Source organism: Rhinoderma darwinii, chromosome 4 (genome assembly GCF_050947455.1).
Source record: "Rhinoderma darwinii isolate aRhiDar2 chromosome 4, aRhiDar2.hap1, whole genome shotgun sequence".
NCBI lineage: Eukaryota > Metazoa > Chordata > Amphibia > Anura > Rhinodermatidae > Rhinoderma > Rhinoderma darwinii.
In genome coordinates this window covers 126,015,961-126,043,114 of record NC_134690.1, presented here as the reverse complement: position 1 = coordinate 126,043,114, position 27,154 = coordinate 126,015,961, and the positions used below count along the sequence as shown (strand labels likewise).

Genomic DNA, 27,154 nt, shown 5'->3' with positions numbered 1-27,154 from the left:
ATCATGTATGTGGAGCTGCTAGACATTATCCGCAGCAGGACACCCCAGGATTCACAATCTGTCACATTGTCCTGATATAACGCAGTAATAAGTATCAGCATTCATCTTTACAAGGACCCTACAAGATGAAAGGCAACCCGAGAGGAGGGATGCAGAGGGCAGCCTGGCACACAATGGTTTCTGGATGAGAAGCTGGAGGATCAGTAATGACAGATAAGCCTGCTGGGCGGTGGCACAGACATGTAAGGGGGAGGCGGCTGCCTATCTTCCCAGTACTGACACCAACATGGGGGAGGGGCTGCTGGGTATTAGTATCAGAGCGCAGTGCTGAGCGGTCAGAGCTCTGCTTATCATTGGTCTTGCACTGGGCAGCGCATTACTCGGGCGCTATGCACACAGCTGTGGTTTTCCTGGCGTTTCTGCCTCTTGCCCTACAAGCTCTTCCCTTTGCTGTGTACCCGGGGTCCTGGTCCTCCCGGGACATACCCACCAATAACAGAGAAGCCAGGCAGACTGCCCGACTGGCCATTATTTACCAGAACTACCTGTCCGGCTCTCCGCATCAGCTGCTGGAAGTTGTGGAGGTAAAGAAAGCAACATTGAAGGTAAGTGACCGTCGTATCCATGGCCTCCTGGTGCCCACCCTCAATGTGCCAGTCCCGGGCCAGTCCCGGGCCATCCTGCTATATGTACACGGTATACTGGCGGAATGATCCACAAGGTGCAGGGAATAGAAATCATTCAAACACAACCTGGAATATAAAACCAGGTAATCTAAGTCCTTCAATTGTTTTCCTGTCCTATTCTTTTCTGGGTAACCATTAATATCTCCCTCGCGTGTTGTCACCCAGCTTTCCTACAGCTCTGCACAGCAATGTCCCTAGTAATTCATGTGCTGCTCAGGTACCTGGACAATCTGGATGACTATAGGCTTTTACCCATCATTGCCAGAAATAGAGATTAGTCTCTGTTCACACTTGTGTTAGTTATTTTCCGTCAGGGAAGAGTAGCCTGGCACATAGCGCTATTCTATTCAGTAAAACAACGGAAAATGAATTAACCCATGTTACGCAATAAGGTAAAAAAAAAGGACATGATGAGTAGTGAAACCTACAGCACCATACGATAAATTCACGCACTTATATTTGTTATATGGGGGGGGGATAATATCGGCCATAATATGATAGATGGGGAAGATTTACGTCAATGGAGCTGATCACTTAGGCCTTATTCACACACCGCAGTATCCTAGAGGGAGGGAAAGTATATAGGACTGATTCTACTTCTCTTCTTGAATCCACTGCTGGCATCAAAAACTGCACTGTGTGAATAAGACCTTTCTTGCCTTGTAAGCAATAGTTTCATTTCTGGTCAGTCTTATTTCGGTAGTGTCGGGGGCAGTAAGTGGCTGCGTGACACCCCTGGCAGTTCACAGGCTATGTTCACATTTGGGGTGACGTATGCCCTAAAACGTATTCACCAGTTTTCTTATGCACAAAGAAACGTCTGACATTGACTCCCATATAAAACAACAACTTGTAGCCGCACGGTATTTGCGTACAGGTGTATTGAGAAGTCAACTGCGCTTTTTTTACACCGTTGAGGACGTGGTATCTTGATGTGTGCCAGGAAGACTCTGTTTTAGCGCATGTTTGGCTGTTAGTCTTTGGGCATGTCGGAATATGGGCAGATGTTGTGTGAACTGAGTCTTATCTGAAGGAGACACAATAAGATTTGACTGAAGAATTCTAATGTGACATTTATGTTCTGGGTAAAGTGCTGGAGGACGGTCTCTCAGCCCCGTAGACTTTACATTGTTACTGAATCTTTCTAATAAACACCTAATGATGTTTATTCACCGGCGGCGGATTTATTGCAGAATATTTCTATGACTGAAAATCTGCTCCATTCATCTGAATGAGGTTGTGTCTGCAGCCGGGGCATGGATTTCTGCAAGTTCCAGTCAGATGAGTGGGAATTTCTGCAACAAATCTGCTGCGTGTGAAGGCCTCGCGTCTTGTTCACACACTGCAGATTCCGCATGTATTTCTAAAGCCACAACTGGGAATGGAACCTAAACACAAAAAATATATATAAAGGCAGGCCTGATAGGTCTGCTCCGCTGGATCCGAATCTGGTTTTGGCTTAAAAAAACACTGTGTGAACCAGGTCTTAGGATGGATTTACACATTTGTTATGGATTTTTGAGCCAAAGCCAGAAGTGGGTTTCAAGAAAAAAACAAAACAGTCTCTGAATCCAGGCGCTTTTGGAGCTGATCTTCACAACAATTTTTGGCGTTTATATTTTGAGGTGTTTTTTTTTAATTCAGCAGCATAAAAATACGTCTCTCGTGAACGACCCCGTGTATTTCCCATTGAAATAAAGGGGAAACTGTTTGCAGGCGTGTTTGAAGGGTATTTTGGAAAGTAATATGAGCATTTTATGCTCCAAAATACGCCGTATCAACATACCCTAAGGCCCACTGCACACAGCTGTGCCCATAATTATGGCCGGTGATTACGGCTATGGCTGCCACAGACAGTCACCCGCATTTGCGGGCCGTGCCCCCATTATAAAATATGGGAGCACGGTCCGTAGAGTCAAACAAATAGAACATGTCCTATTTTTTTTTTGCGGGTCATTTCAATGGCCCAGACACCTTCCCGTAAATATACGGGAAGATGTCCGTGGGCAATAGAAATGAATGGGTCCATACTTTGAGCCGCAATTATAGTCCGTAATTGTGGATCAAAATGACAGCCGTGTGCATGGGGCCTAATGGTATGTTTACACTGAGGGTTTTTTCAGGCGGAGTGTAAACCGTTCGCAGTTGCTCTCCGAAATACGCCTTGAAAACAGCTTCTCATTATTTTCAATTGGTAAAAGCTGGGAAGTGCATGCGAGACCTAATTTTATGCCGCTGTTTCAAAAAACGCAGAGTAAAAATGCGCCTCATAAAAAAAGTGCATGTCCCTTCTTGAAATGTTTTTTGAGGCAGATTTTCATAACCTTCTATGGACTTCAAAAGCATTTGGCAAATCAGTCTAAAAAAACGTCCGGTTATGGGAGCAGTTTCTAGGCGTGTGTTTTTTTTGGGGTGGGCATATTACGAAGTGTAAAATATGCCTGTGTGAACAATACCTAAGGCTACTTGCACACGTGTAATTTGGTGCAGAAAATCTTCATCAAAACCACGGGTAATTCTGCACCTAATAGTGCGGTTTTTAGATTTTGATGTGGAAATATGTGCAGTTTTATGCTGAGAATTTTGGTGCTTTTTGTATTTTTTAATTTTTTTTCTACAAACTTTTCAAACAATTTGCAGGCGGAAACGCTAAATTGACTTTCTGCAGATTTTAAAGTATGCACCGCAGGTCACTTTACATGCGGAAAATGTTTACAACAAGCAGATGAGATGACTTGAAATCAAATTTACTTTTCTGGTACTGTAATACGCTGTGGATTTGGCGCAGAAAAATATGCGCAGCAAATCCGCACGTAATACGCATAGTGTGCATTTGGCCTAAACGTTCTTTTTATATTTCCCATATTTTATTTTTTTAAAGCACTTTGCGTATATGTTGCAGATTTTCTTTAGACAAAACCGGAAGTGTGAATCCACCTGTAGGACATGTTTACATGCAGCAGAAATTTCCCCTGGAAAAGGGCAGCGAATCTGTGCGGATTTCACATCCAGTATAATTCTGTGGCAGAATAGAGCGCGCCGCAGGCTTGAAAATCTGCGGCATGCCCTTGAATCCGCACAGATTTTTTTCCACAGCATGTGAATAGGGTTTAGTAAAACCACATTCATGTCCATTGTGCTGCGCTGGGCTTGGATTTTCGGTCTGGAATCCGCAGCTAATCCATCACGTGTGAACACGGTTTCCAGCTATAGAAACTGCTCCGGATCCCTCGTTCGTATTTCTCCTACTCTTTTGTATCCGTTGTTCCAAACACACAATCCTCCTATTGGCATAAAATAAAAAGCTGCGAATGAATGACAATCTATCCGGTTGCTATAGCGGTCATTGCATAGCTGAACGTTGCCATAACAAATAGTCAATTGCTCTTCTGCCGGATGCTCCCGTTTGGGTTGCGTGGTTCTGCTTAACCAAATTATTTTCTTCTTTGCATTTTTATTACAAAAGAAAAAATATTTGCATACAGACCGTGCCGCACTGAAGCCGAGTACTTGTGGCAGGTTCAGGAGACTTATCACCGGCGGTAAGGACAGCTAATCCTATTAAAAACACACACTCAAAAACAGCAAGGGCATGTTCACACGTTGTGCTTTTTTTGTTGTTTTGCTTGTTTTATTTTTCTGTAATTGAGAAGGGGGGGGGGGGGACATGACGAAAGCACCACCTGTGAACATACACTATATGGCCAAAAGTATTCGGACACCTACACATTGCACCTACAGGAGATTTTACGACCCCCATTCAAAGGTCCTTCTACACGACCCGATATGGGCTGTGAAGACTAGCACCAATCAATAAGACTGCTCGTTGAGTGGCTCTCGATTTGCTGCTTGCAAAAGGTGAATGAGGTTCTGTACGGGGACGAGTGATCGTTGCTACAATCGTTCGTCCCCATCTATCATCATCATGTTGGCAGCACATCTCCCTATTTACACAGGGAGATGTGCTGCCGACAACGATAATATTTATTGCTGCAATAAATGGGCCTTAAATCCATGGGCATTATTATGCAGTTGCTGTCCGTCCCCTTTGCAGTTAAAACAGCTTCCACTCTTCTCAGAAGGATTTCTACAAGATTTGAGCATGTCTGGGAGTCCCCCCGTTCATCCAGAAGAGCATATGTAGATTAAATGAAACTCCTGAATTCACTGATTGAGATGTGTACTTTTAGGCCGAGTTCCCACATAGCGTAAACTGTGCGTCATTTCTGCAATGGTATTCTGTACGGAAATTCCACACCATTTACAGTAGCAGTAAAGTGCATGCGATTTATAAAATCTCTTGCCCACGCTGCGTAAAAAAAGCAGACAAGTAGTGCAGAAAGTGTTCTGCAGCGCGACTTTCTATTTCGCAGCATGTCCATTTATGCTGTGGGTTTTGTGCAGAGATGCAGCGTGTTTGGCCCATAGACTTCAATGGGGAGCATAAATTCCGCAACAGATCTGTTGTGTTGCGGTTTATGCAGCGGAAACGCAGTAAAAACTGCTGGGAGTCTGCAGGTAAATAAATTTGCAATAATCAATGTTTAGCACTAAATCCGCAGGTAAAACCGCTGTAGAAAAACGTTTCTGCAGCGACGTGAGCAAGAAAAGCACACTATTTGGTACTGATTTTCGTGACATTTACCAGCATTTTTCCTGAGATTCTGCTGCAGTTTTTCTGTTGCAGCGTAAACATCGTTAATTGACCTGCAGCACGGAATTTAAATCTGCAGCATGTCAGTTTATGCTGCATTTTTGTTGATTTCAATCACAGGCTGCAGCGTCACATGGCCTGCAACGTTATCGTAGGAGGCCGGAGAGGACCTCAAAGGAGGGAGGGGGTAAGTGTGAGCACTTGTTTTACGCAGCGGAAATTCCGTCTTTTTTTTTTATTTATTTATTTTCCGTACGGAAGGTGCTGCAGATTTCAGGTCGGATACGCTGCGCGGTTTTTACACAGCGTATCCGACTCGTGGGAACCAGGTCCTAGACCACACAGAAAGACCCGGCCATGATGCGGCCAACAACTGCGCCGACACCATGTTCAGCGTGGCTGACAAATAGCCTGTTAAATAACAGGCACATCCGCAGGATATGTCAGATGCGGGTCCCACACCTATACCCGCACCTATCTCTAGAACGGGGTCCCCTAAACCCCGTTCTAATGATCTATGTTCCCGAAGATGCGTGTGATTTCCGACCAGGTTAGATGAAAACCGCGTAGCTCGCTGAGCTACATGTTACCGTAACTCCCCTAGTAGAGAATGGCAGTTACGGAAACCGCGTAGCATGCCATACACTTCTAAATATGCTAATGTGGCTATACTAGCCAAATGGGAGGTAACTCTTTTCCCTCTGGACAGCGTCCTACGGAAAATGTTATACCGCCCAATCAGCGTCATATAGTTCTACTTTTCCCAGCCCTTCGTGATCTCTGCTTCAATCGCAAGATCACGCTGTATTGTCACTTCGAGCCGCAGGTCCTTCAACACAGCAACTCCGCATTCATCCAGGAAGAGGGTCTCTGCATCGCCTCCAACCGTGCCAGGACGACTCTCATTCACAGCAGCAGCTGTGACCGTCTTCCTGGATGAGCGCTGACTCGCTGTGCTGAAGGACCTGTGGCCGGAAGTGACAATATGATGCTGCCTCACGAAGCAGGCAAGTGGCTTTTGCGCAGGCAAAACGGCGCGTGTTTTGCGTGCGCAAAACGCCACGCACGTCTGAATCGGCTCTAAGGCCGGGTTCCCACGAGTTGGATCTGCTGCATGATTTTTATTATATCCGACCTGGAACCCGCAGTACGATTTTTCGGACGGAGTTTCTGCAGCGGAAAAAAACATTCATACTTACCCCCTCTCTCTTTTCTGAGCGTAGTCCGGCCTCCTGGGATGATGTTGCAGGCCATGTAACGCTGCAGCCTGTGATTGGCTGCAGCAGTCACATGAGGTGAAATGTCATCCCAGGAGGCTGGACTGCAGGAAGGAGGGCGTTCTGGGTAAGTATGATTTATTTAAATTTTTTCCGTAGTTGCGATTATTGTGGCGTAATCGCTGCGAATACGCCACAAAGGTCGCAACAATTGGCTTTCTTTTGCAGGTTTTCCCCCATTGAATTCAATACGGGGAAAACCTGTAACGGAAAATCAACAAAAAACGCAGCATAAATTGACACTCTGCGGAATTAAATTCCGCACCGCAGGTCAATTTATTAACGTTTACGTTGCGTTGTTTGTTTTTTTTTCGCAGCGTGGGCGTGAGATTTTCTAAATCTCATCCACTTTGTTTCTACTGTAAATGCTGCGGAATTTCCGCACAGAACTGTATTCTGGAAATTCTGCAGAGTTTACGCTACGTGGGAACCTGGCCTAATTTTTGTTTCTTTTGAGGCATTCAGAGTTGGACTTGCTTGTGTGCTTCAGATCATTTGTACTGCTGCATAACCCAACTGTGCTTGAGCTTTAAGTTACAAACTGAGGGGCAGACATTCTAAATGTTTTGGGGTCTGGTCTGGGGTTTAAATATATTTTGAGATCTGAATTAATTCTGGGGTCTAAAATTAATTTAGGTTTTTAAGGTCTTGTCCTGGGTCTGAATTAATTTTGGGGCATGAGGTTTCATAGAGTGGGGATAGGTGCAGAAGACAGGAGCCAAAGGATGTTGAACTACAGTCATTAAGAGAAGACTTTATGACAGTCTGGGCTAGATGGAGAAGAAAATGAAAGTGATGACTCCAATCAGAGAAGATGTCACTGGATGTAACCGCTGTGTATTCTGACTGTCTGAGTACTGCATTAACTTGTATATTCTGCAGCGTGATAATACTCTGCAAAGTGTTGTGTAGAACTGGTGTCTGACGACTATATTGTCACTGTATGGTGGTATTGGGTATGTTGGTTTTGAATTGATTCTACGTGGTAGGGGTGCAAATTGCCTAATCTGCCTAGTGAACCAAAGTACCTTATTCCGGCCCTGAGTGTAGTTAGTTTCCCTTTTGTAGGTAGTGCTCCCAGTGACTGTGTATTGCTAGGAGATAGAGCAGACAGACTATGGAGATTTACACAGACTGCTGTTTCCAGGGAGCAGGAGGATCTATTTCAGGTGTCTCAAACTAGGCCGGGTAAATGGGCTGCACATAGAAAAAATGTGAAGTTGACGGGCCGCATTACTTTCAAATTTGATACAATACAAAATTATTGTTAATCAATTAGTTATTTGAACAACTATAATACTACATTACTATAATAATACCGCTAGGTTTAAACTTACTGGAGATTTGCAAATTTACTCCACGTGCTTATTTTAACAATCCAGTTTAAAGAGGCTCTGTCACCAGCTTATCAAATCCCTATCTCCTATTGCATGTGATCGGCGCTGCAATGTAGATAACAGTAACGTTTTGGTTTTTTAAGTTATGAGCAATTTTATATTTATGCAAATGAGCTTTTCAATGGACAACTGGGCGTGTTTTCTCGTATTTCCAACTGGGCGTGTTTTCTCGTATTTCCAACTGGGCGTGTATTGTGTTTTTACCAACTGGGCGTTGTGAATAGAAGTGTATGACGCTGACAAATCAGCATCATACCCTTCTCTTCGTTCCCACCCAGCTTCTTCCACTGCACAGACACACGGCGTGTCCTCGCTCGTCCGACGCGATGAAGGACCTGTGGGAGGAAGTGACGTCACAGCGTGATCTCGCGAGAACACGCTGCGTTTCTGTGCAGTGGAAGAAGCTGGGTGGGAACGAAGAGAAGTGTATGATGCTGATTTGTCAGCGTCATACACTTCTATTCACAACGCCCAGTTGGTAAAAACACAATACACGCCCAGTTGTCCATTGTCTACATTGCAGCGCCCATCACATGCAATAGGAGATAGGGATGTGATAATCTGGTGATCGAGCCTTTTTAAGTGTCGCTAAATGCACTCTGGCTGCTCATTTGGCAGACAGAAGATTATAAAGATTGGGTAGCCCCTCTCTAGATCGTACCACACCCCCCCTCCCCTGTACATAGCTCCATTGGGGCTCCCTCTAGGAATGGAATCCCCAGCCAGATAGTTGCCGACGCTTAGGCCGGGGATTCCTCTGCTGGAGGAGCCCCTGACGTCTCTGTCCATAGACCGTGACGTCAGGGGATCCCTCTGGACCAGAACGTGATGTCGGGCAACCCCAGAGGGAGTCCCAGAGCAGACACTAGTATAGGCTCTGCTATTGAACTGTGGGACAGCCCTTGACATCACTGTCCATATATAGACAGTGATGTCATGGGCAACCTCAGAGCTGGAGTCCCGGGCAGAGCGCTAGCATAAACTCTGCTCTGGGGAAGCGCCTGACATCACTGTCCATATATGGACAGTGACGTCAGGGGCTCCGTTATTCGCCGGCGCACTCCTTCGGCCTGCTTCCTCCTCTCCTCAGGGAGCTACTGTGCCCTGCGGGCCGCAGATGTCAGCCTTAGGGGCCGCATGTGGCCCACGGGCCATGTGTATGAGACCCCAGATCTATTGACACTATCTTATCTGTTCCCAACATGTTTCCTCGGGGTATGCCATAAATACCTGATAGGTGCAGGTTCCAGCTCTGGGACCTGCACCTATCATCAGAACGGGGGTAACATGACCCCCCATCCGCCTGGTGAAGCGACCGCTACATCCAGGTGGAGAACCTAGGTGTAGCAAATCCACAGGATTTTCAACCATGTCGTTCCATTTGACGAGTGAGATATTCCGCAATAATTAATGTGACTGAGCCTAAATCTGGTGTTAATGGGACATTTTACATACAGTGTAAGTTATGAGGGGGACGTGGATGAAGTTTATTTTTGTTTCGTGTGTTGCTGCCGACATCAAGGTAAATCATCCACCCATGCCTGAAACTTATTGCATGGCCTATTGGTTTTACTTATTTTTCTCCTACATGACTGTCTGGCAGCGAACATTTAGAATAAGTGAGTTCAAGTTATACATTGCTTTCTTCAAGTAACATATTCACTGGGATTATTTATCACGATGACATTTAGTGCAGAATGTTCCAGTAAAGGGAAGGATTGTAGGTAGCCCACACTGCGAGCCAATCTGTCAACGCCAGCCCTAGATAAAATAAAAAAAAAGACACATGAGACTTATTCTTGTTCCCACAGAAAGGTCACTGTCCCAATAACTTCTCTGCGCCTTCACTCCAAGGGCTGGCATGTGTCTCTGAATTGTTATCCTAGCCTCCAGTCATAACAGTCATGTTTCCCAAGTGCTCCCCTTTCCCCTATTTCAGAAACTGGCATCTCCCTTCACAGCTTGACATGGTCAGGGCACTTGAACACCAGGACATTTAAAGTGCATTTCCAGCTAAAACGCTTTTTAAATCTTTTATTTCGTATCTGATTTCTGTTGCTGATATTAATGGAAAAGAAGTGGAGATGTTTGCAACTCTAGGGGTTATGTGGGTGCTCCTATCTCTGCGCACTTTCCCTGAGTACTAATCCAAGTAGGGACTAGCAACTGCTAGCATAGGGGGCTCCCTAGCAGACACAACCCATACTGTAAACCATGTAAATACAGTGACACCTTCCTAGAAGGCCTCCCCTGTGAAAAGACTGCCTCCGCAATCCAGACAGAATTTTTCTGTAAAAGATTGGGGGTCTAAGAATGAGGGGATCTATACTGGTGTACTGCATTCTATAAGAATAGGAGGTGGAGCCATGCTGGGGACTGTTTATGACAGTGTGGCACTAATGGGGACCAGGAATGAGAAGGCAGTCATGCTGGGGACTTTAGCATTAGATAGTTGCCATGCTGGGGACCAGGAATAAGACGGGGGAGACATGCTTGGGACTAAGAGTGGGAGACCTGTTTATTTGTGTGCTGTACATGTTTGCTGACTGCGTTACACATTTTAACCTGTACTTTTTTCCTTGAGGTGACCACCCATATAAAAAAATATACATATTTCTGTGCAATTTTGGGAGTTGGCTTAACCCTTTCCCATCGCTAATATGCCTATTGCTATTGAGACCTGTAGGGGGTCTCAGTAGAAATGCACTAATTTTGCCATAGACTGCAGTATCGTGATATTGTAGTCTATGGCATAAGTGATCTAATGATCGCAGGTTCAAGGCCTCTAAGGGGGCCTAAATAAAAGTAAAAAATATAAAAATTCAAATCCCCTTTTCCTATATCAGATATAGGTAACCCTGCGTCCAAAAATGCCTGAACTCTAAAAATATCCATCCGTGAGCGTCGTAGCGGGGGAAATAAAAGGTTAAAATGGCCGAATCACAGATTTGTTTTATTTTGCCATTTCAACACCCACAAAAATTTGAGTAAAAAGTGACCAAATGGTATTAATAAAAACAACATCTTTCCACGTACAAAAGGATGCCTTACACCGCTCTGTACACAAAAAATATAAAAAAGTAATGGGGGTCACAATATGGTGGTGCAAAAACATTTTTTGTTTCTTTCAAACTTTAAAAAAAAAAGTAATAATTTAGAAGGTAATAAAATATAACAAAAACTATATATAAACTTGGTATCACCGTGGTCGTACTGACCCGCAGAATAAGGTGATGTGTCATTTTCCCTTTTCATTGAACACCGTAAAAAAGAAACCTATAAGAAAATGGCAGAACTGCTGCCTTTTTTTTTTTTTTTTTTTTTTTCCCCAATTCAACCCCCCTTTATTTATTTTTTATTTTTTTTTCAGCTTCCCAGTGCACCGCACATAATATTAAATAGTTCCAATAGAAAGTACAACATGTCCCGTAAAAAATTAAGCGCTCATATGGCTGTGTCAACGAAAAAATAAAGTTATGACTTTTTGAAGGTGGGGAGGAAAAAAGAAAAGCATAAAGACTAAAATTAGTCTTGTCCTGAAAGTGTTAAAGAGGTTTTTCAGTAATGTTCTCACTGGACATGTGGGGGGGGGGGGGGTGTATTGCTTGAGCAGCCAGGGTCATCTGGAGGAGGGGGGAATATGCAGCTGGACGTTTGATATAACTATAAAACCATTGTATCTTTTTAACAGAAGTCTAGAAAAGTCCAAAGCAGTTCTGAAAAATACACTCAGCGGGTGCAAATCCCAAGATTCAGGCCAAGGATCTTGTGATCAAGGAAAGGCAGCACTTCAAATTAAAAAAGTGGTTTGTTTAATCCATATGCGACATTTCGTTCCTGTATAGGACCCCTTTATCAACACCGGGATATTAGGATAGCTCCTACTTGTAACCCATTCAGATTTCTAGACCGGTATGTACCGTAACTTGGTTACCATCTCGTCTTTTACACGTAGGCCTCATGGAGTCTGTGTGGAAATGTACAGCGGCTCCCTCTGTACCTACAGCATCCGGTGGAGCATGCCACAAGTTTTCCAGTCTGACAGTAAGGTACCATGCACCTATCCACTGTTTCCCCCAAGACCTTCTGATCATTCCGAATATTTGATAAACCAGCATCTGTTGACAAATGAACAACGTTTTTCTTTATAATGTATCTACAATAAAAACAAATCTCTTGAGCAGTAACAATTACCATATTTTTCTGTAAATCTATAGACTTTGACATGGCTTAGTCCTAAGTGAGTACAGCAAGGTGTTACTATGGGTTTCAGTCTCCTGGGTTCTCGGAATCCGATTTCAGCTGGTGATTTTAGGTTTGGGATTTATCTGTTCCAGTCGTCATGGCAGAGAACGCTCTGCCCGTTCTGAACACTGTGCTTTTTATCCTGTAACAGGCGATATTTGTCATGGTAGAATTAAAGTGCACCTACTGTTACATTTTTCTTTGTAGGAAACCAGCAGGATAAATGATTTGAGGCACTTTCCTAATATACTTGGTAAGGCTACAGTGCCCAGTTTATTTAGTACAGATAATTGTTCCGCCACATAAATACGTGTAAAAGTTTGGCTGCTCCATTACTATGGGTTGGATCTGCATACAGCTGGATACGACTAAGTTTACCTAAACAGTGGATCGGTGTTCTGTATTATAGAATGCAGCACTGTAGTCTTCTAAAGTATATTCTGAAATCACTCTCCATTTCTGCTGCTAATCTCTTAAGAAAATATTGTTGGTACATTGATCTGCTCAGAACTGACTCAAACATTGGAATCTCTAAGGCAGCGATCGGCAAACCCGTCGATCGTGATCCACAGGTTGATCGCCCATGGGTGCTGAGTGGATTGCGACCAGGAATCAGTCAGTACTTCAGAATAATAATTTGTCTGCAGTATTGACTAGACTGTCCATGGAGCTGATGGTGCAAACTTCTGCATCGCCGCACTGACACCGCAGCATAGGAGCGTGGAAAGAAAGCGGGCTACCCTGCTGTAGCATCAGTGTGGATCACACGGCTCCATAGATGTCTATACCGCTGAAAATCAATATGAAACGGGTGTTAGGTGAGTACTGGATTTTTTTTATTTATTTTTTATTCCTAGCCCTTTGCTAGACTAATTGTGGGGGGCACCATGGGGTAGCATTTGCACTTATGGGGGCACTCTGCAGAAGCATTACTACAATGGGTGACCACTTTTATTGATGGGGACACTGGGCGGGCACTATTCCTAATGGGGCACTGTGGAGGAGCATTATTACTATGGGCGAACACTAGTAGTAAGGGCACTCTGGTAAAGCATTATTACAATTTGGGGCACTGGGGGGAGCAGTATTACAAAGGGGGCATTGTGGCGGAAAATGTATTACTATGTGGGAGTACTATTGAGGGCACTGTGGCATAGCATTATTACTATTGGGCAATAATTACTAATGAGGCTCTCTGGGGTAGCATTATTCCTAATGGGGGAATCTGCTAGCATGATGATTTTTGGAAGTACTGCTAGAGCACTATTACTGCCAGGGGCATTATCTATATCCGTATGGCACAACTATTTCTGCAGTACAGTATTTGGGGGCACTCGGCAGAACAGTGTCAAGGGTAGCAGCAGAGTGACACTGTAAGGCCCTGTTCACACAGAGTTTTTTGCAGGAGGAAAATTCCTCCTGTAAAAACTGACCCTGGAGGTTTTCATGTTTGATGTGGTTTTTGAGGCGGTTTTCCAGGCGGTTTTTCAGGCTGTTTTTGCCGAGGTTTTCACACGCATGAGGCTGGGTTCACACAACCATGTTACGTCCATAATGTACGGAACGTATTTCGGCCGGAAGACCCGGACCGAAGACAGTGCAGGGAGCCGGGCTCCTAGCATCATAGTGATGTACGACGCTAGGAGTCCCTGCCTCTGCGTGGAACTACTGTCCCGTACTGTAATCATGATTACAGTACGGGACAGTTGTCCTGCAGCGAGGCAGGGACTCCTAGCGTCGTACATCACTATGATGCTAGGAGCCCGGCTCCCTGCACTGTCTTCGGTCCGGGTCTTCCGGCTGAAATACGTTCCGTACATTACGGACGTAACATGGTTGTGTGAACCCAGCCTGACATCCTTCTGTCAACGGATCTGTCACCATTTAAATGAATGGTGATGCAAACGGAACTTACTTCACACTTGCCTTTCCGTTGAGGGGTTCCCCTGACTGAAAGCACCGACGGAACCCCTCAGCAGAAACCACGCTGATGTGAACAGGCCCACATTTAAAAAAAACATTGTTTTCAGTTTGCATCATCATTGACGTCAATGCTGATGGATCCGTTGCTAATGGGATTCCCTACACTGCGGTATTGGTTCAGTCGAAACGACAGAACCCTTTGCACAACGGGGACAAACAGAAACCATTAGCAACGGATCTGTCACCACTTCACACTTGCCTTTCCGTTGAGGGGTTCCCCTGACTAAAAGCACCGACGGAACCCCTCAGCGGAAACCACGCTGATGTGAACAGGCCCACATTAAAAAAAAAAAAAGTATACTTTACTACTTGAATCAATTTCCCAACATCAATGTCCATTCGGTGGTACACCTCTGCTGTCGTCATTTCTGTTCCTGAAATGTTAAAAAAAAAAATAAAAAAGAGATGACATACATGAACAACTGCATAACAAAATAAAAAATAAAAAAAAAAATCTAAAAAAAAAAAATGCACAGCTCCATACATGTATAGCATGTATGGAGCATAGGAGCAATTGCACTTGTATTCGATTTGGATGCAGGACTTCGGTTTTCTGTATCCCTGAGTTCTGTCCACGATGTTTTTCAGGCTCCACGAGCAGACTGGAAATGACAGCCCCTTGCTGGACTGGACTAGCAGCAGGAGACGACTCCTGCAAGAAACTCCTCCAAAACACTCGGCAATATACTCGTCAGAAAACACCTCACTAGTTCGAGGTGTTTTTTGACGTGTCCCCATTGCTTTCAATGTGGTTTTGGACGCGGAAACCGCATCAAGAAGGGTCATGTCCCTTCTTTTTGCCGCGAGGCGTTTTTTTTACTCGCGGTAAAAAAACGCCTCCGTCTCCCATTGAAATCAATGGGAGTCATTTTGGGTCGTTTTTGGCGCGTTTTCAGACGCGTTTTCCGCGTCAAAAAACGTGTCAAAACTCCGTGTGAACAGGGCCTTAGAACACCAGGATGGGGAGTTTGTGTTGGGAAATATGATGGAAAAGTGAGGAAACCAAGGCCCAGTTCACACAGAGTTGTTTGTTTTTTTTATGCGGAAACCGTGTCCTAAAATGCGCCAAAAACATCAGAAAATGGCTCCCATTGATTTCAGTAGGAGGCGGACTCGTTTTTTTTCCCCGCGAGGGTTAAAAAACGCTTGTGGGAAAAACAAGCAACCTGTCGCTATCTTCGGGCGTTTACGCCTCTGACCTCCCAGTGACCTCAATGGATGGCAGAGAAAGTGTATTTCGTGGCGTTTTTGGCCGTGGCGCTCAATGGGCGCGAGCGAAAAACAAAATGCAGCAAATGGCGTGCAGGCAGATCAAAATCTGCCTCAAAATTCCAAATGCCATGTGAACTCAGCCTAAGCTGTCGGAGAACAAATGCTGTGGAGACGAGTTGTGCCTGGAAGAAGTGTTCATTGTAGTCTTGGCCGGCTAAGAAAAGAGAAAATGTCACCATTCAGAGAAGACATCACCTGTGAGTCACTACATGTAATTTTTGTATAGTGTGACTGTCTGATTAGTGCTGGATTCTCCTGTATGTTCTGTAGCGTTACATTTACCGTAATTGAAAAAGTAATATCTATCCAGGTACCATGTCTTAAGACCCTAGCAATGCCCCTGATATCTTACACACCCCATGGTCCTGTTACAGCTCTGTACCAAGTAGATCTAAAGACCCTCCCAAATTACTACAGTAGACCTTCACCACGCTAAGATTGTCTACCCCTTCTTTAACCCCTTAATGAACGCCGATCAGCCTTTTCACGGCAGTCATTAGTGGGCTTTATTCTGATGCAATAGCCGTTTCACGGCGCTGTATCAGGATAAATAAACAGAGCAGGGAGCCGTTAAATGTCTCTTCTCTCCACTATCAGAGGTTGCTGAGGGCTGGGGGCATCCCTGCTCGTACAAGTGAGATCGATATTCGTATCGATCTCACCCGTTTTAACCCCTCAGATGCGGTGCTCAATAGCGAGCGCCGCATCTGAGTGGTTTTGGAGAGAGAGAGGGAGCTCCCTCTCATCCCACCGGCACCCAGCGATAACATTGCCGAGTGTCTGTGTCTCCGATGGCAGCTGGGGGCCTAATAAAGGCCCCAGGTCTGCCTGTAGTGAATGCCTGATAGGTCATTCCAGAGGCATGGCCTAGCAGATGCCTGTCCGTTTTAAACGGACAGGCAGTAATATGCTGCAGTTACAGAAGTATTCCCACATACAACTGCATTGGCGGAACAATAAAGTTATGGCTCTTCAAATATGGAGACACAAAAACAAATAATTTTGAAAAAAAGTGTTTTTACTGTGTAAGTAGTAAAACATACAAATTTGGTAACTTTGCAAAAGTAACAACCCGTTGAATAAAGTTATTGTTGTTTATACCACACGGTAAACGGCGTAGATTTAGGACGCAAAAAAGAGTGGCGAAATTTCAGGTTTTCTTCTATTCCCCCCCCCCCCCCCCCCCAAAAAAAAATTTTTTTTAATAAAAGCTAATAAATAAATCATATGTAACCCCAAAATGGTGCTATTAAAAAATGCAACTTGTCCCGCAAAAAACAAGACCTTATACAGCTATGTCAATGCAAAAATAAAAAAGTTATCGCTCTTCGACTGTGACGATGGAAAAACGTAAAAAATGGCTTGGTCATTAGGGCCCAGAATGCAAGCAGGGGGAAGGGGTTAAGGTTAATGTCATTTGTAGTATTAATATGTCACTAGGGATACATCCTTTGACACAGTCACTATCTGTAATGAATATACAGCCAAACTTTTGCACTAGAAGTGAGAACACAGAGCTGTCACGTTGGAACACTGTGTTATACATTTAGATGAAGGGCCAGGGTACACGCACAGAAGATGCAGTTATGAGACCACATGGGCATTGCCCACCCACTGAGTAGAAACTTGGAGCGGTTGGTCTGGGAACCAAACATCAGGTATAGTTTATTCAGGAAATATGCACCTATTTATCCTATTAGCGATAGTATAAAAATGATAATGCTATTAAGGCTGGTGGGGAAAACTCAGTTCATAGGAAACTCTTCCCCCTTCATTTAATAGATTTAGAGAAATTAGGGTTGACTAAAAAAAAAATTGAGACGTATTAGGCCTTTTTCACGCAAACCTTGTATTATTATTTTTTTTAACGGCCGTCACACGGCTGCATAAAAATCTATGTATTTATATGGGGCTATTCACACCGATTGTTTTCTTTTTGTAACGGACCGTGTGAACGACCCGTGAAAAAATAGGACATATTCTATTTTTGCCCGTTTTCACCGATTCCTCAATAGACTCCAGTCCATGAGGGATCTGTGAAAAACGGGTCCCGCACATATGCAAATCAGCTGTGAAAAACAACAGTTTTTCATGGCCCATTTGACGCGCGCCCATGTGAATGCGGCCTTAGGTGGACAGTGTAGGGGAGGTACATCAGAGATTGCAGTTTAAAGGGGTTCTGCAGTATTAGAAAAACATGGCTTCTATTTTCTAAAAACAGGAACTGACACTTTACAGGTCTTGATTTGGTGGCTTCTTTAAGCTGCCACTGCAGGGGAAATGTTTAAACATCAGGGGCTTCCCCTTGGTAATAAGAGGTCATTTAAGGGGGAGGCTGCCAATGTTTAAGTCATACAAATATGAGAGGCTCTTTAAAGCGGCTCACTGCCCTTTGTTATGGAGTGGGGGATCCAACTCTATAAACATATCAAGTGAATTGGGTCTACGATGGACGTTACAATGCAATGCACATCCTATGGACTAGAGTGGCACTGTATCTTGGATATGGTGGTTTCTGTATTCTTATTTCCTACAATCCACTCTCTAATGCAGAAGAGGAGAGGTCACTGTGCAGAATGCTGGAAATGTGTCTGTATAACAAGACCGGTCTAAATAGTCTTCGAGAAAAGCAAAACCGAATGTCCCAGTCTATGTACGTTCTGAAATGATGCCAAGGTTTCTGGCTATTAATATACTGATTGTCAGAAAGGATCAAGGGTTAGACATGGACATATATAAAACTTCTTCTCTTATTTATAAAACGAACTGTGTGTGTGTGTTTATTTGGGTGGCGAAATGACCCTAGAAAAATAGCAATTCTGCTTTTTTTTTTTTGTCCCACTGGGGGACTTGCACATGTAATCTTTTCATAGTTTGTACAATATACTGCAATACGCTGAGCCTTCTCCTACTCCTAGGATCAAAGCGGTCTCTCAACCTGGCCGTTAGAGCCGGTCCGGCTGCAATCTATAGCCAACACCCGCTGCATGTGGAGTCTCCACTCCTGAGCTCCCTACAACCTTTCTGACTCTTGCTCTACATATACGGCGAGACCACATGTGTACACATAAGCTCCTTCCTACTCAATTCATTTTACAGTAATAAAATATATATATTTATTCTTATTACAAAAATATATATAATTTTTATTTATTTTTTTGTTCTAAGAGCTCTTTATGATTGGTGGTCCTCACAGGTCACCACCAATCATAGTCTGATTCATCTGTTTTGGAAACCATCAATGGACATTCCTCACCACAGAACCATCCAATTCTATTCACTTTGGAGTATGCGTTCGAGTATTGACTGATTCCATTCATAAGAAAAAGTTGAGTTTTGGGTGGTTTTTAATGCATGTCTGTACAGGCGTTAATAATAGTAATTCGTATAATGGTTTACTGTTGCTTTAGCCCTCGGACTATCGTTTACTGAGCATGCTACTACCTACGCAATTCTTGTAGTATTTGGTCACGCAGATTCCTCCAGAGTAAGAGCTACTTTTTGCAGCGGCTCTCCACTCTGGCTAATAGAGGGGGAACATGAGCAGGGGAACGGCTCTGAGATCCATATGCTGTAAAGGGTATATGGATCTGATGGAAAAACCCCTTTTTCAAAGAGGCTCTGTCACCAGATTCTCAAACCCCTATCTCCTATTGCATGTGATCGGCGCTGCAATGTAGATAACAGTAACGTTTTTGTTTTTTTTGAAAAACGATCATTTTTGGCCAAGTTATGAGCAATTTTGTATTTATGCAAATGAGCCTTTCTAATGGCCAACTGGGCGTGTATTGTGTGTGTACATCTGGGCGTTTTTACTTGTTTTACTAGCTGGGCGTTGTGAATAGAAGTGTATGATGCTGACAAAAAAACCAAAACGTTACTGTTATCTACATTGCAGCGCCGATCACATGCAATAGGAGATAGGGATTTGATAATCTGGTGACAGAGCCTCTTTAAGTGGATTTCCACCCAAAATCTAAAAATACCATGTTAGTAAATTAGCTATAGCTCTAACTTTAACTACGGTTTGGTCATTTTTGTTTCTTTTACTTAGAAAAATGTCAATATCTCTGACACATCAGATATCTTTGCTATAGTGACAACCGGAAGTGCAGACATATTGCTTGTGACTTTAAATTTGGCTTTTCAGAAACGGAAAATGCTGACAAAATGTTGTTTGCCAATAACAGAGGAACAATTTTACCATCAATGGCTGAGAAATTAACTCAAAATAGAAAACCAATAGGGCTGCACTTCCTATTTTCACTTGCAAAAGTGACTTGTGCAAAAAAAAAAAAAAAATGTCTCTAAGTTAAATAAACAATAACCAAACTGGCCATTGCTCAAACTTCTGACTAATATAAGACAAATTGGTTTGTACTGGGCGAAAATTATATATATATAATGTTTTCCCACCTTTTAGAAGTGATGGCATATCACTAGGATATGCCATCACTACTTTATTAGTGAGAGTCCTACAGCTGGGACCCCCACAGACAGATTCTCCTAATAAAGGAGGTGCAGCACTTGTGAGGGAGTCCCTGCTTATCTGCACTCCCATACACTCACTGTGCAGGGAAACAAAGTCGGATTTACTTGTATGGTGCTGTATTGCATATGTGGGTGGATGAGACTAGCAGTGTGCGAAGAAATGGTTGAAGGGCTTCTGCCCGTTCCGTCTCATGATCCGCGGGGGACGCCCATCGATCATGAAGTGCTGGCATATCTTAGTGACATACATTTCTACAATGACTTGGAGCCTAGTAGGCAGATTTACTATTCAAAATCCGCCAGAATTCTGGCAAACATGTTGTGCTGCCCACAAGGGGGTGTGGCTTAGCAGGAAAGGGATGTTTCCTTGTGGGAAGAGGAGTGGCTTAAAATGTGCACCAAGAATACGCCAAAATTGGGGCTAAAAAACACGAACTAAGTCAACTAATAGGTGGTATAAGGGAGAGTTCAGTGTGTAGCAAAATGCACCACATTTATTATACAGTATACGCCACTTTGACTGCCTTGTCGAAGTTTACTCTGTGTAAAAGTTTGTTTTATACTGAGCCAAATTCAGTCATTGGGGCAGATTTACTAATACTGTCTGACTGACACCAGAATGCAATATTAAAGAACCCTTGTATACACTATGCAGTGTGAAGAGTGACCGGTACTGTACCTGATCATTAGATGCTGCATCAGTTACCTGCGTAGTAACATACACTGTATAATGGACCGTAACACTACCGGTCATTGTTCTTTTTCTTGCGTAGACGGTAACCAGAATGAAACCGAGCTTATTACATTCCACATATCTGCCAGCACCCCCTGCTCACTAAAAGAGCTGAAACAAAAGCGTGAATGTTGTAAATGAAAATGATACTTTCAATATTACAGATGCCTCCTTTATCAGAGCACCGTGTATTTGAATATTGAGTTGCGATTACAATGTTCTACTACAACACTAGTTGTACTTGCCATAACCGTTAAAAGAATAGCATACGTCTGTATGCCAGGTAGGGTGGTCAGCAGGGAACTATTTCACTTAGTGGTAGTACCCGGACTCCGATGCTAGCCCTTAAAGGGAACCTGTCACCACCATTTCACCTATTGATCTTTACTTATCTCTCACTGGCCGCTGCTATCAAAAGTTCATTGCCGTTATCCCCGCTCCTAAACTCCTCCTCCGACTGTAAATAACGGTCTGCAAACATTTCGCACCTTTTATCGTAATAATCCGGTGTCCCTTTATGCGCACACACCAGAAGAGGACATCAATGCACAAGCGCGGGATCTTGTTTGCTGGGGGAAGGCGAGGAGCTGTCAATCAAAAGTAAGGAGGAGGGGTTAACTCAGAAAGACTTGAGGAATGAAGATATGACTTTTCTACTCATTAGCATACGGTGTGGGAACACTAAAAATCAGAACACTAAAGCTACAGAGCCGACTAAGACAATTATAGGTTATATAGAAATGATTTCTCACCCACTACCCCCTGGTATTGCTGGTTTAATAGCTGAAATGCTGGTGACCGTTTCCCTTTAAGCCTCATTCACACGAGCGTGTCCGTTTTGCGTGCGTAAAAAAATGCGGCGTGTTTCCTGCGTTGCAGTTCCGTGTGGCATCCGTGTACGGAGCGTGTCTGCGGTTTTACGCGCGTATGTCATCCATATCTCACGCGTTTTTTTTACGTCAGCAAAAAAAAATGAGTTTTTTTCCCCTCATCTCTTTAGCAACTGGTGCGTGAAAAACACGGACCGCACACTGATGACATCCGTGTGCTGCCAGTGATTTTCACGCACCTATTGACTTCAGTGGGTGTGTGACGCGCAAAAAACGCACAAGAATAGGACATGCAGCGGACACACTGCGTGAAAAACACAATGTCTGAATGGCCCCATTGAATTGCATAGGGCTGTGTGACGTCCGTTGTTTTAACGCGCGTAATACGGACGTGAAATACGCTCGTGTGAATAAGGCCTTAGAGCAAGTATATACTATATCGTAGACCTTATGTTATTAAATAGTCTGGATATGTCGGTAAGCAGTTCAGTTCAGAGCTTTCTCTGTACATCATACATATGAATATTTTTTTTACCACCGTTTTTAGTTCTAAATATAGCCAGTAGAAAATGTGGCGTAACCTTGTAAATGCATTGCATATATTCTACTGATCCAGAATTACAGCCTATTATATATCTCAACGCTATGTTCACAGTTCTGCTTGTTGCCATTGGAAACAGATGACAGTTTGTTGTCAGGCACATCCCTAACAGCTGAGCTTTTATAATGCACTGGGACCGTGACCGCCTGCTACTCTATTCAGAATGCAAATCACCAGATCAACCTCTTTGCAGACACTGAGCCTGTAAGTAATGCCGGGGGATCTCTCCTCTCTGAAGCAGAATTTTGAATGCAGCTCAGGATTATAATAGGCTGTAACTTCGGATCAGTACAACAAGCGATACATGAGCAGATTTATTAAGACTGGCGTTTTATTAATCAAGAGCGCTGGAATAAAATGGGCCTAATTTATTAAAGCGTAACAAACTTCTAACGTCATAGTGACATGTCAGAAGTTTTTATTGGTGAGGGTCCGAGCACTGAGAACCTCCACTGATCGCTAAAACTAAGCAGCTGAAGCGGTCGGGCGAGCACTGAGTCGCTTGGTTTCTGATCTGCTTTTCTCGGAAAGCCGAGGTAATGGTGTACGGACTCAATAGAAAGTCAGTGAGCGCGTACACCAACTGCTCGGCTTTCTGAGAAAAGCTGATCAGAAACGAAGCGGTACGGCACTCACCCGACCGCTTCAGCTGCTTAGTTTTAGCGATCGGTGGGGGTCTCAGTGCTCTGACCCTCACCGATTTAAAAAAAAAAACCTGACATGTCACTGACATCTGAAAGTTTAGTTAGGCCTCATGCACACGACCGTAGTGTTTTTCTGGTCCGCAAATTCCAGGACCGTGTTCCGTGAAATGTCATCTGCAGTTCATCCGTATGTAATCTGCAAAATGCGGATAAAAAAAAAAGCCTAGGTAAAACAGGATGACTACAGAACTCCTTCCCGGTCGTCGCCTAGCAACACTTCCGCAAACTGCGGTTGACACACGGAGGTGTACCCGCATTTTCCACGGGCCCATTGACTTTTATGGGCATGTCCGCATCGAATTTGCGGGCCGTAATAAGACATGTCCTGAGTTTGTGCGGCACGGATTTGCGGACATGCGGGGACCCGTGAAACACACTATCCGTGTTATGGGCCCATAGAAATGAATGGGTCCGCAATTCTCCCGTGTTTTTTCGGGGGAATTGCGGACGCAAAAACACGTTCGTGTGCATGGGGCCTTACTCTTTTTTTAATAGGCACATGCTGGCCATCAGCCTCTCTCGTTATAAATTAGGCGCATCTGCATCTGAAAGGGAGATCTACACCAGCTACGAGCTGACATAGATTTTCACTATAATTTGAGCCATTTTTTTGGGTGCAAATTAATAGTACATTTGCTGGCTTATCACATACCACGCCCCCTTTCACTAAGCACCACCCATTTTTCTCAAAGTACAGGAGGTGCAGTAAAAATGCAAAAGTTGCACAGGGTGCTTAATTAATTTCACCCATAATGTATATACAAAGGCTCTCAACTATTTAATGTAGAGCAATTCTATCACCATGCAATTTGAGTGTAATTATATATTACTAAAAAATGTACATCTTTTCTCCTGCTGTTTGTACATAATTTATTTTTATTTCCCCCCCCCCCCCCCCAGGTAGTTCCTGAAATTGGACATAAATACTATGTGGAATTTACTGCTCGAGTCTCTCAAACTATGGTGAGCTAGTATACTTATTACTGGGATGCTGGAAGTTGTAGTTTTGCGACAGCTCGGGCACAGTTTAGTGTCCACTGTTCTGTGTTTTAGTACTGTCCGACAACCACAGGTGTTTTAATATTGTAGAACGAACAGTCTTACTATTACTTGTACTTTCACAATAGCTACAGATTTGGGAATGGCGATGCCTGAAATCGATAGTTCAACCTTTTTCTTTAGGAAAATATCGGACTATGCACAGCAACCGTTTTTTTCCAAGAAGAGAAACCGCGACCAGCCATTAATGTCAACTGTTCTAGCACCAAGATCCAGAAGCAAGCAAGTAATGATGACTACAACTTCTACAAGCTCATGAAGTCACAGACGACACCTATAACCGGAGAAAACATTCCTGGTGAGACCATTGTGGGGTTGTGGGAACATCAGTCTGGTATGGCACAGTTCTTCCAGTGTGGTCATATTGTAACATGGGATTGGCATATTATAAATCCATGTTTCTCTTCTCTACTTTCTCAGACAGCTTTGGCTACATTGAACCACAACTAGAACCTGTGTGGAATCTGGCACATTTGGGAAGCAGCTATGTTATATGGGATAAGACCACAGATGGCCATGAATACAATATGGCACAAATCAAATCTGTAAAACAAGTGGTAAGAAAAATATAACATGTACTATTCAAAAAAATTAAGGTTTGACAAAAAGGGTTGTTCATGCTGACTGTAGTATAGGGTGGTGACTGACCTACTCTCTACCATTTTAGATGATCACAATCTTTTTATGTTTTTGTGACCATTTTGTTATTGTGCATGGGTGACAACTTGTCTTTGACACATTCAACCAATTATGCCAACTTGGGACCAAGTGGGGAAAAAACAAGTCCTTCTCAATGAATTAGAATATCATCAAAAAGTAAATTTTATTTCAGTAATTCAATCCAAAAAGTAAAACTCTTATTATATAGATTCATTACACACACTGATCTATTTCCAGCATTATTTTATTTTAATGTTGATGATTATGGTAACAGATAATGAAAACCCCAAATTTAGTGTCTCAGAAAATGAGAATATTATATAAGCCCAATTTCAAAAATGATTTTTAATACTGAAATGTTTTTGCCTACTGAAAAGTATGTCCAGTATCTGCCCTCAATACTTGGTCGGGGGTCCTTTTGCATGAATTCCTGCATCAATGCGGCGTGGCATGGGGGCGATCAGCCTGTGGCACTGCTGAGGTGTTATGGAAGCCCAGGTTGCTTTGATAGCGGCCTTCAGCTCGTCTGCAATGTTGGGTCTGGTGTCTCATCTTCCTCTTGGCAATACACCATAGATTTTCCACGGGGTTTAGGGCAGGCGAGTTTGCTGGCCAATCAAGCGCAGTGATACTGGGGTTATTAAACCAGGTATTGGTACTTTTGGCAGTGTGAGCAGGTGCCAAGTCCTGCTGGAAAATGAAATCCGCATCTCCATGCTTCCCTCTGCTGATAAGCTTTATGAAGTGCTCTAAAATTTCCTGCTAGACTGCTGCATTGACTCTGGACTTGATATAACACAGTGGACCAACACCAGCAGATGACATGACTCCCCAAACCATCACTGACTGTGGAAACCTCACACTGGACCGCAAGCAGCTTGGATTGATGCCTCTCCACTCTTCCTCCAGACTCTGGGACCGAGATTTCCAAATGAAATGCAAAATTTACTTTCATCTGAATACAGGACTTTGGACCACTGAGCAACAGTATTGGTCCAGTGTGTTATATCAAGTCCAGAGTCAGCGCAGCGTCTACCAGCACCTTTTCGAGCACTTCATGCTTCCCTCTGCCGACAAGCTTTATGGAGATGCTGATTTAATTTGCCAGCAGGACTTGGCACCTGCTCACACTGCCAAAAGTACCAATACCTGGTTTAATAACCATCTATGGGGTATTGTCAAGGGGAAGATGAGAGACACCAGACCCATCAATGCAGACGAGCTGAAGGCCAATATCAAAGCAACCTGGCCTTCCATAACACCTCAGCAGTGCCACAGGCTGATCGCATTGATGCAGTAATTCATGCAGAGTCGGACCCCCGACCAAGTATTGAGGGCATATACTGAACATGCTTATCAGTAGGCCTACATTTTGGTATTAAAAATAATTTTTTAAATTGGGCTTATATATTATTCAAATTTTATGAGACTAAATTTTGGGTTTTCATTAACTGTTTGCCATAATCATCAACATTAAAAGGAAAAAATGCTGGAAATCACTCTGTGTGTAATGCATCCTATATATGAGTTTAAGTTTTTGAATTGCATTACTGAAATATATTAACTTTTTGATAGTCTAGTGTGTGTGTCCCCCTCCCTACCCCTACCATGGTGTACATAGTGATCAAGCCTGGTTTTGCCACCCAGGACAGAAGAGCCTGGTTTTTTATTTCCGCCTCCACAACCTTTTCGTAACCATTTCTCCGATTACCCACTCCCTTGTTCGGTAACAATGCAGTTCCCCTATAGAAGGGTGTCCTACACAGGCTATTACCACCTAATTGCAAAGGAGATGGCTCCAACCTGGGCCCCGTGGGATCTGCTTGGCCCCAGAGAATCTGCTTAGGCTGCCTCTATGGTACACATGCCTTTTTGGGTCTTTTGAGCATTTTTCTAAATCTATAGACTGGTCACAACTTGTGTTTTGGCCACATTCCTTGAGTGAGATTCTTTCAACTTTTTGAATATTTCACAGGTCAATGGGTTTCACTGAAATTTTAGCAGACCTGATGGAATGTCATTGTCTTTACTATACAGCTAGTACAAGAATAGCACACTATGGTGGATTATAATGGGCACCTTTCTTGTAGGCTATAGAATTCTAAATAGTAGGAGGGCGTTGAGGCATGAAAGCTTGCAATCTGTTAGATCCTAATATTAGTATGGAAATGATGAACAACGCTGTTGTCCTAAATAAATAAAATCTAAAATGTATTTAATTTTTGTTTTGTTTTTTAGCTCCGAAAGGACAATTTAATTGCCTTTGACTATGATCTGTATCTTCATGAAAGACCATCAGAGGTATGTGACATCTACTGGAAGAATGCATAAAACGTCAGGTGTTCCATTGCACTGTTATTTAACCTTTTACTGCTATTTCCAGGAAATGGTGTCCTGTAGTGTCCATGTTGTCTGGATGCCTGGAAAGCCACCCAAAGTGGACTATAGTTGTACAGAAGATTCAGAAAATGGATCTGGAAACAAATCAGAAGATGGATCTGCCTTCCTGGGGAATTTTAAATAAGAATACTTTATCTAAAATAAAGGGTTGATTTATGAGAA

General features: G+C 43.4%; 1 protein-coding gene across 1 annotated transcript; it reads left to right on the top strand.

Annotated features, from left to right (window-relative positions):
- The first annotated feature begins 316 nt into the window (after positions 1-316).
- On the top strand, positions 317-27,154 carry LOC142759419 (retinoic acid receptor responder protein 1-like). The gene is made up of 6 exons (XM_075861551.1): positions 317-605; positions 23,774-23,836; positions 24,056-24,230; positions 24,353-24,489; positions 26,831-26,893; positions 26,976-27,154. Exons 1-6 carry the CDS (start codon positions 390-392, stop codon positions 27,114-27,116), a joined length of 795 nt encoding a protein of 264 aa, XP_075717666.1. The 5' UTR covers positions 317-389; the 3' UTR covers positions 27,117-27,154.

What these genes read in the sequence shown, in the direction of transcription:
- LOC142759419 (XM_075861551.1), top strand. Translation starts at nt 390, where the DNA reads ATGCACACAGCTGTGGTTTTCCTGGCGTTTCTGCCTCTTGCCCTACAA. An exon ending in AACCGGAGAAAACATTCCTG is followed by an intron (nt 24,231 to 24,352) that starts GTGAGACCATTG and finishes CTACTTTCTCAG; the next exon opens with ACAGCTTTGGCTACATTGAA. An exon ending in TCAAATCTGTAAAACAAGTG is followed by an intron (nt 24,490 to 26,830) that starts GTAAGAAAAATA and finishes TTTGTTTTTTAG; the next exon opens with CTCCGAAAGGACAATTTAAT.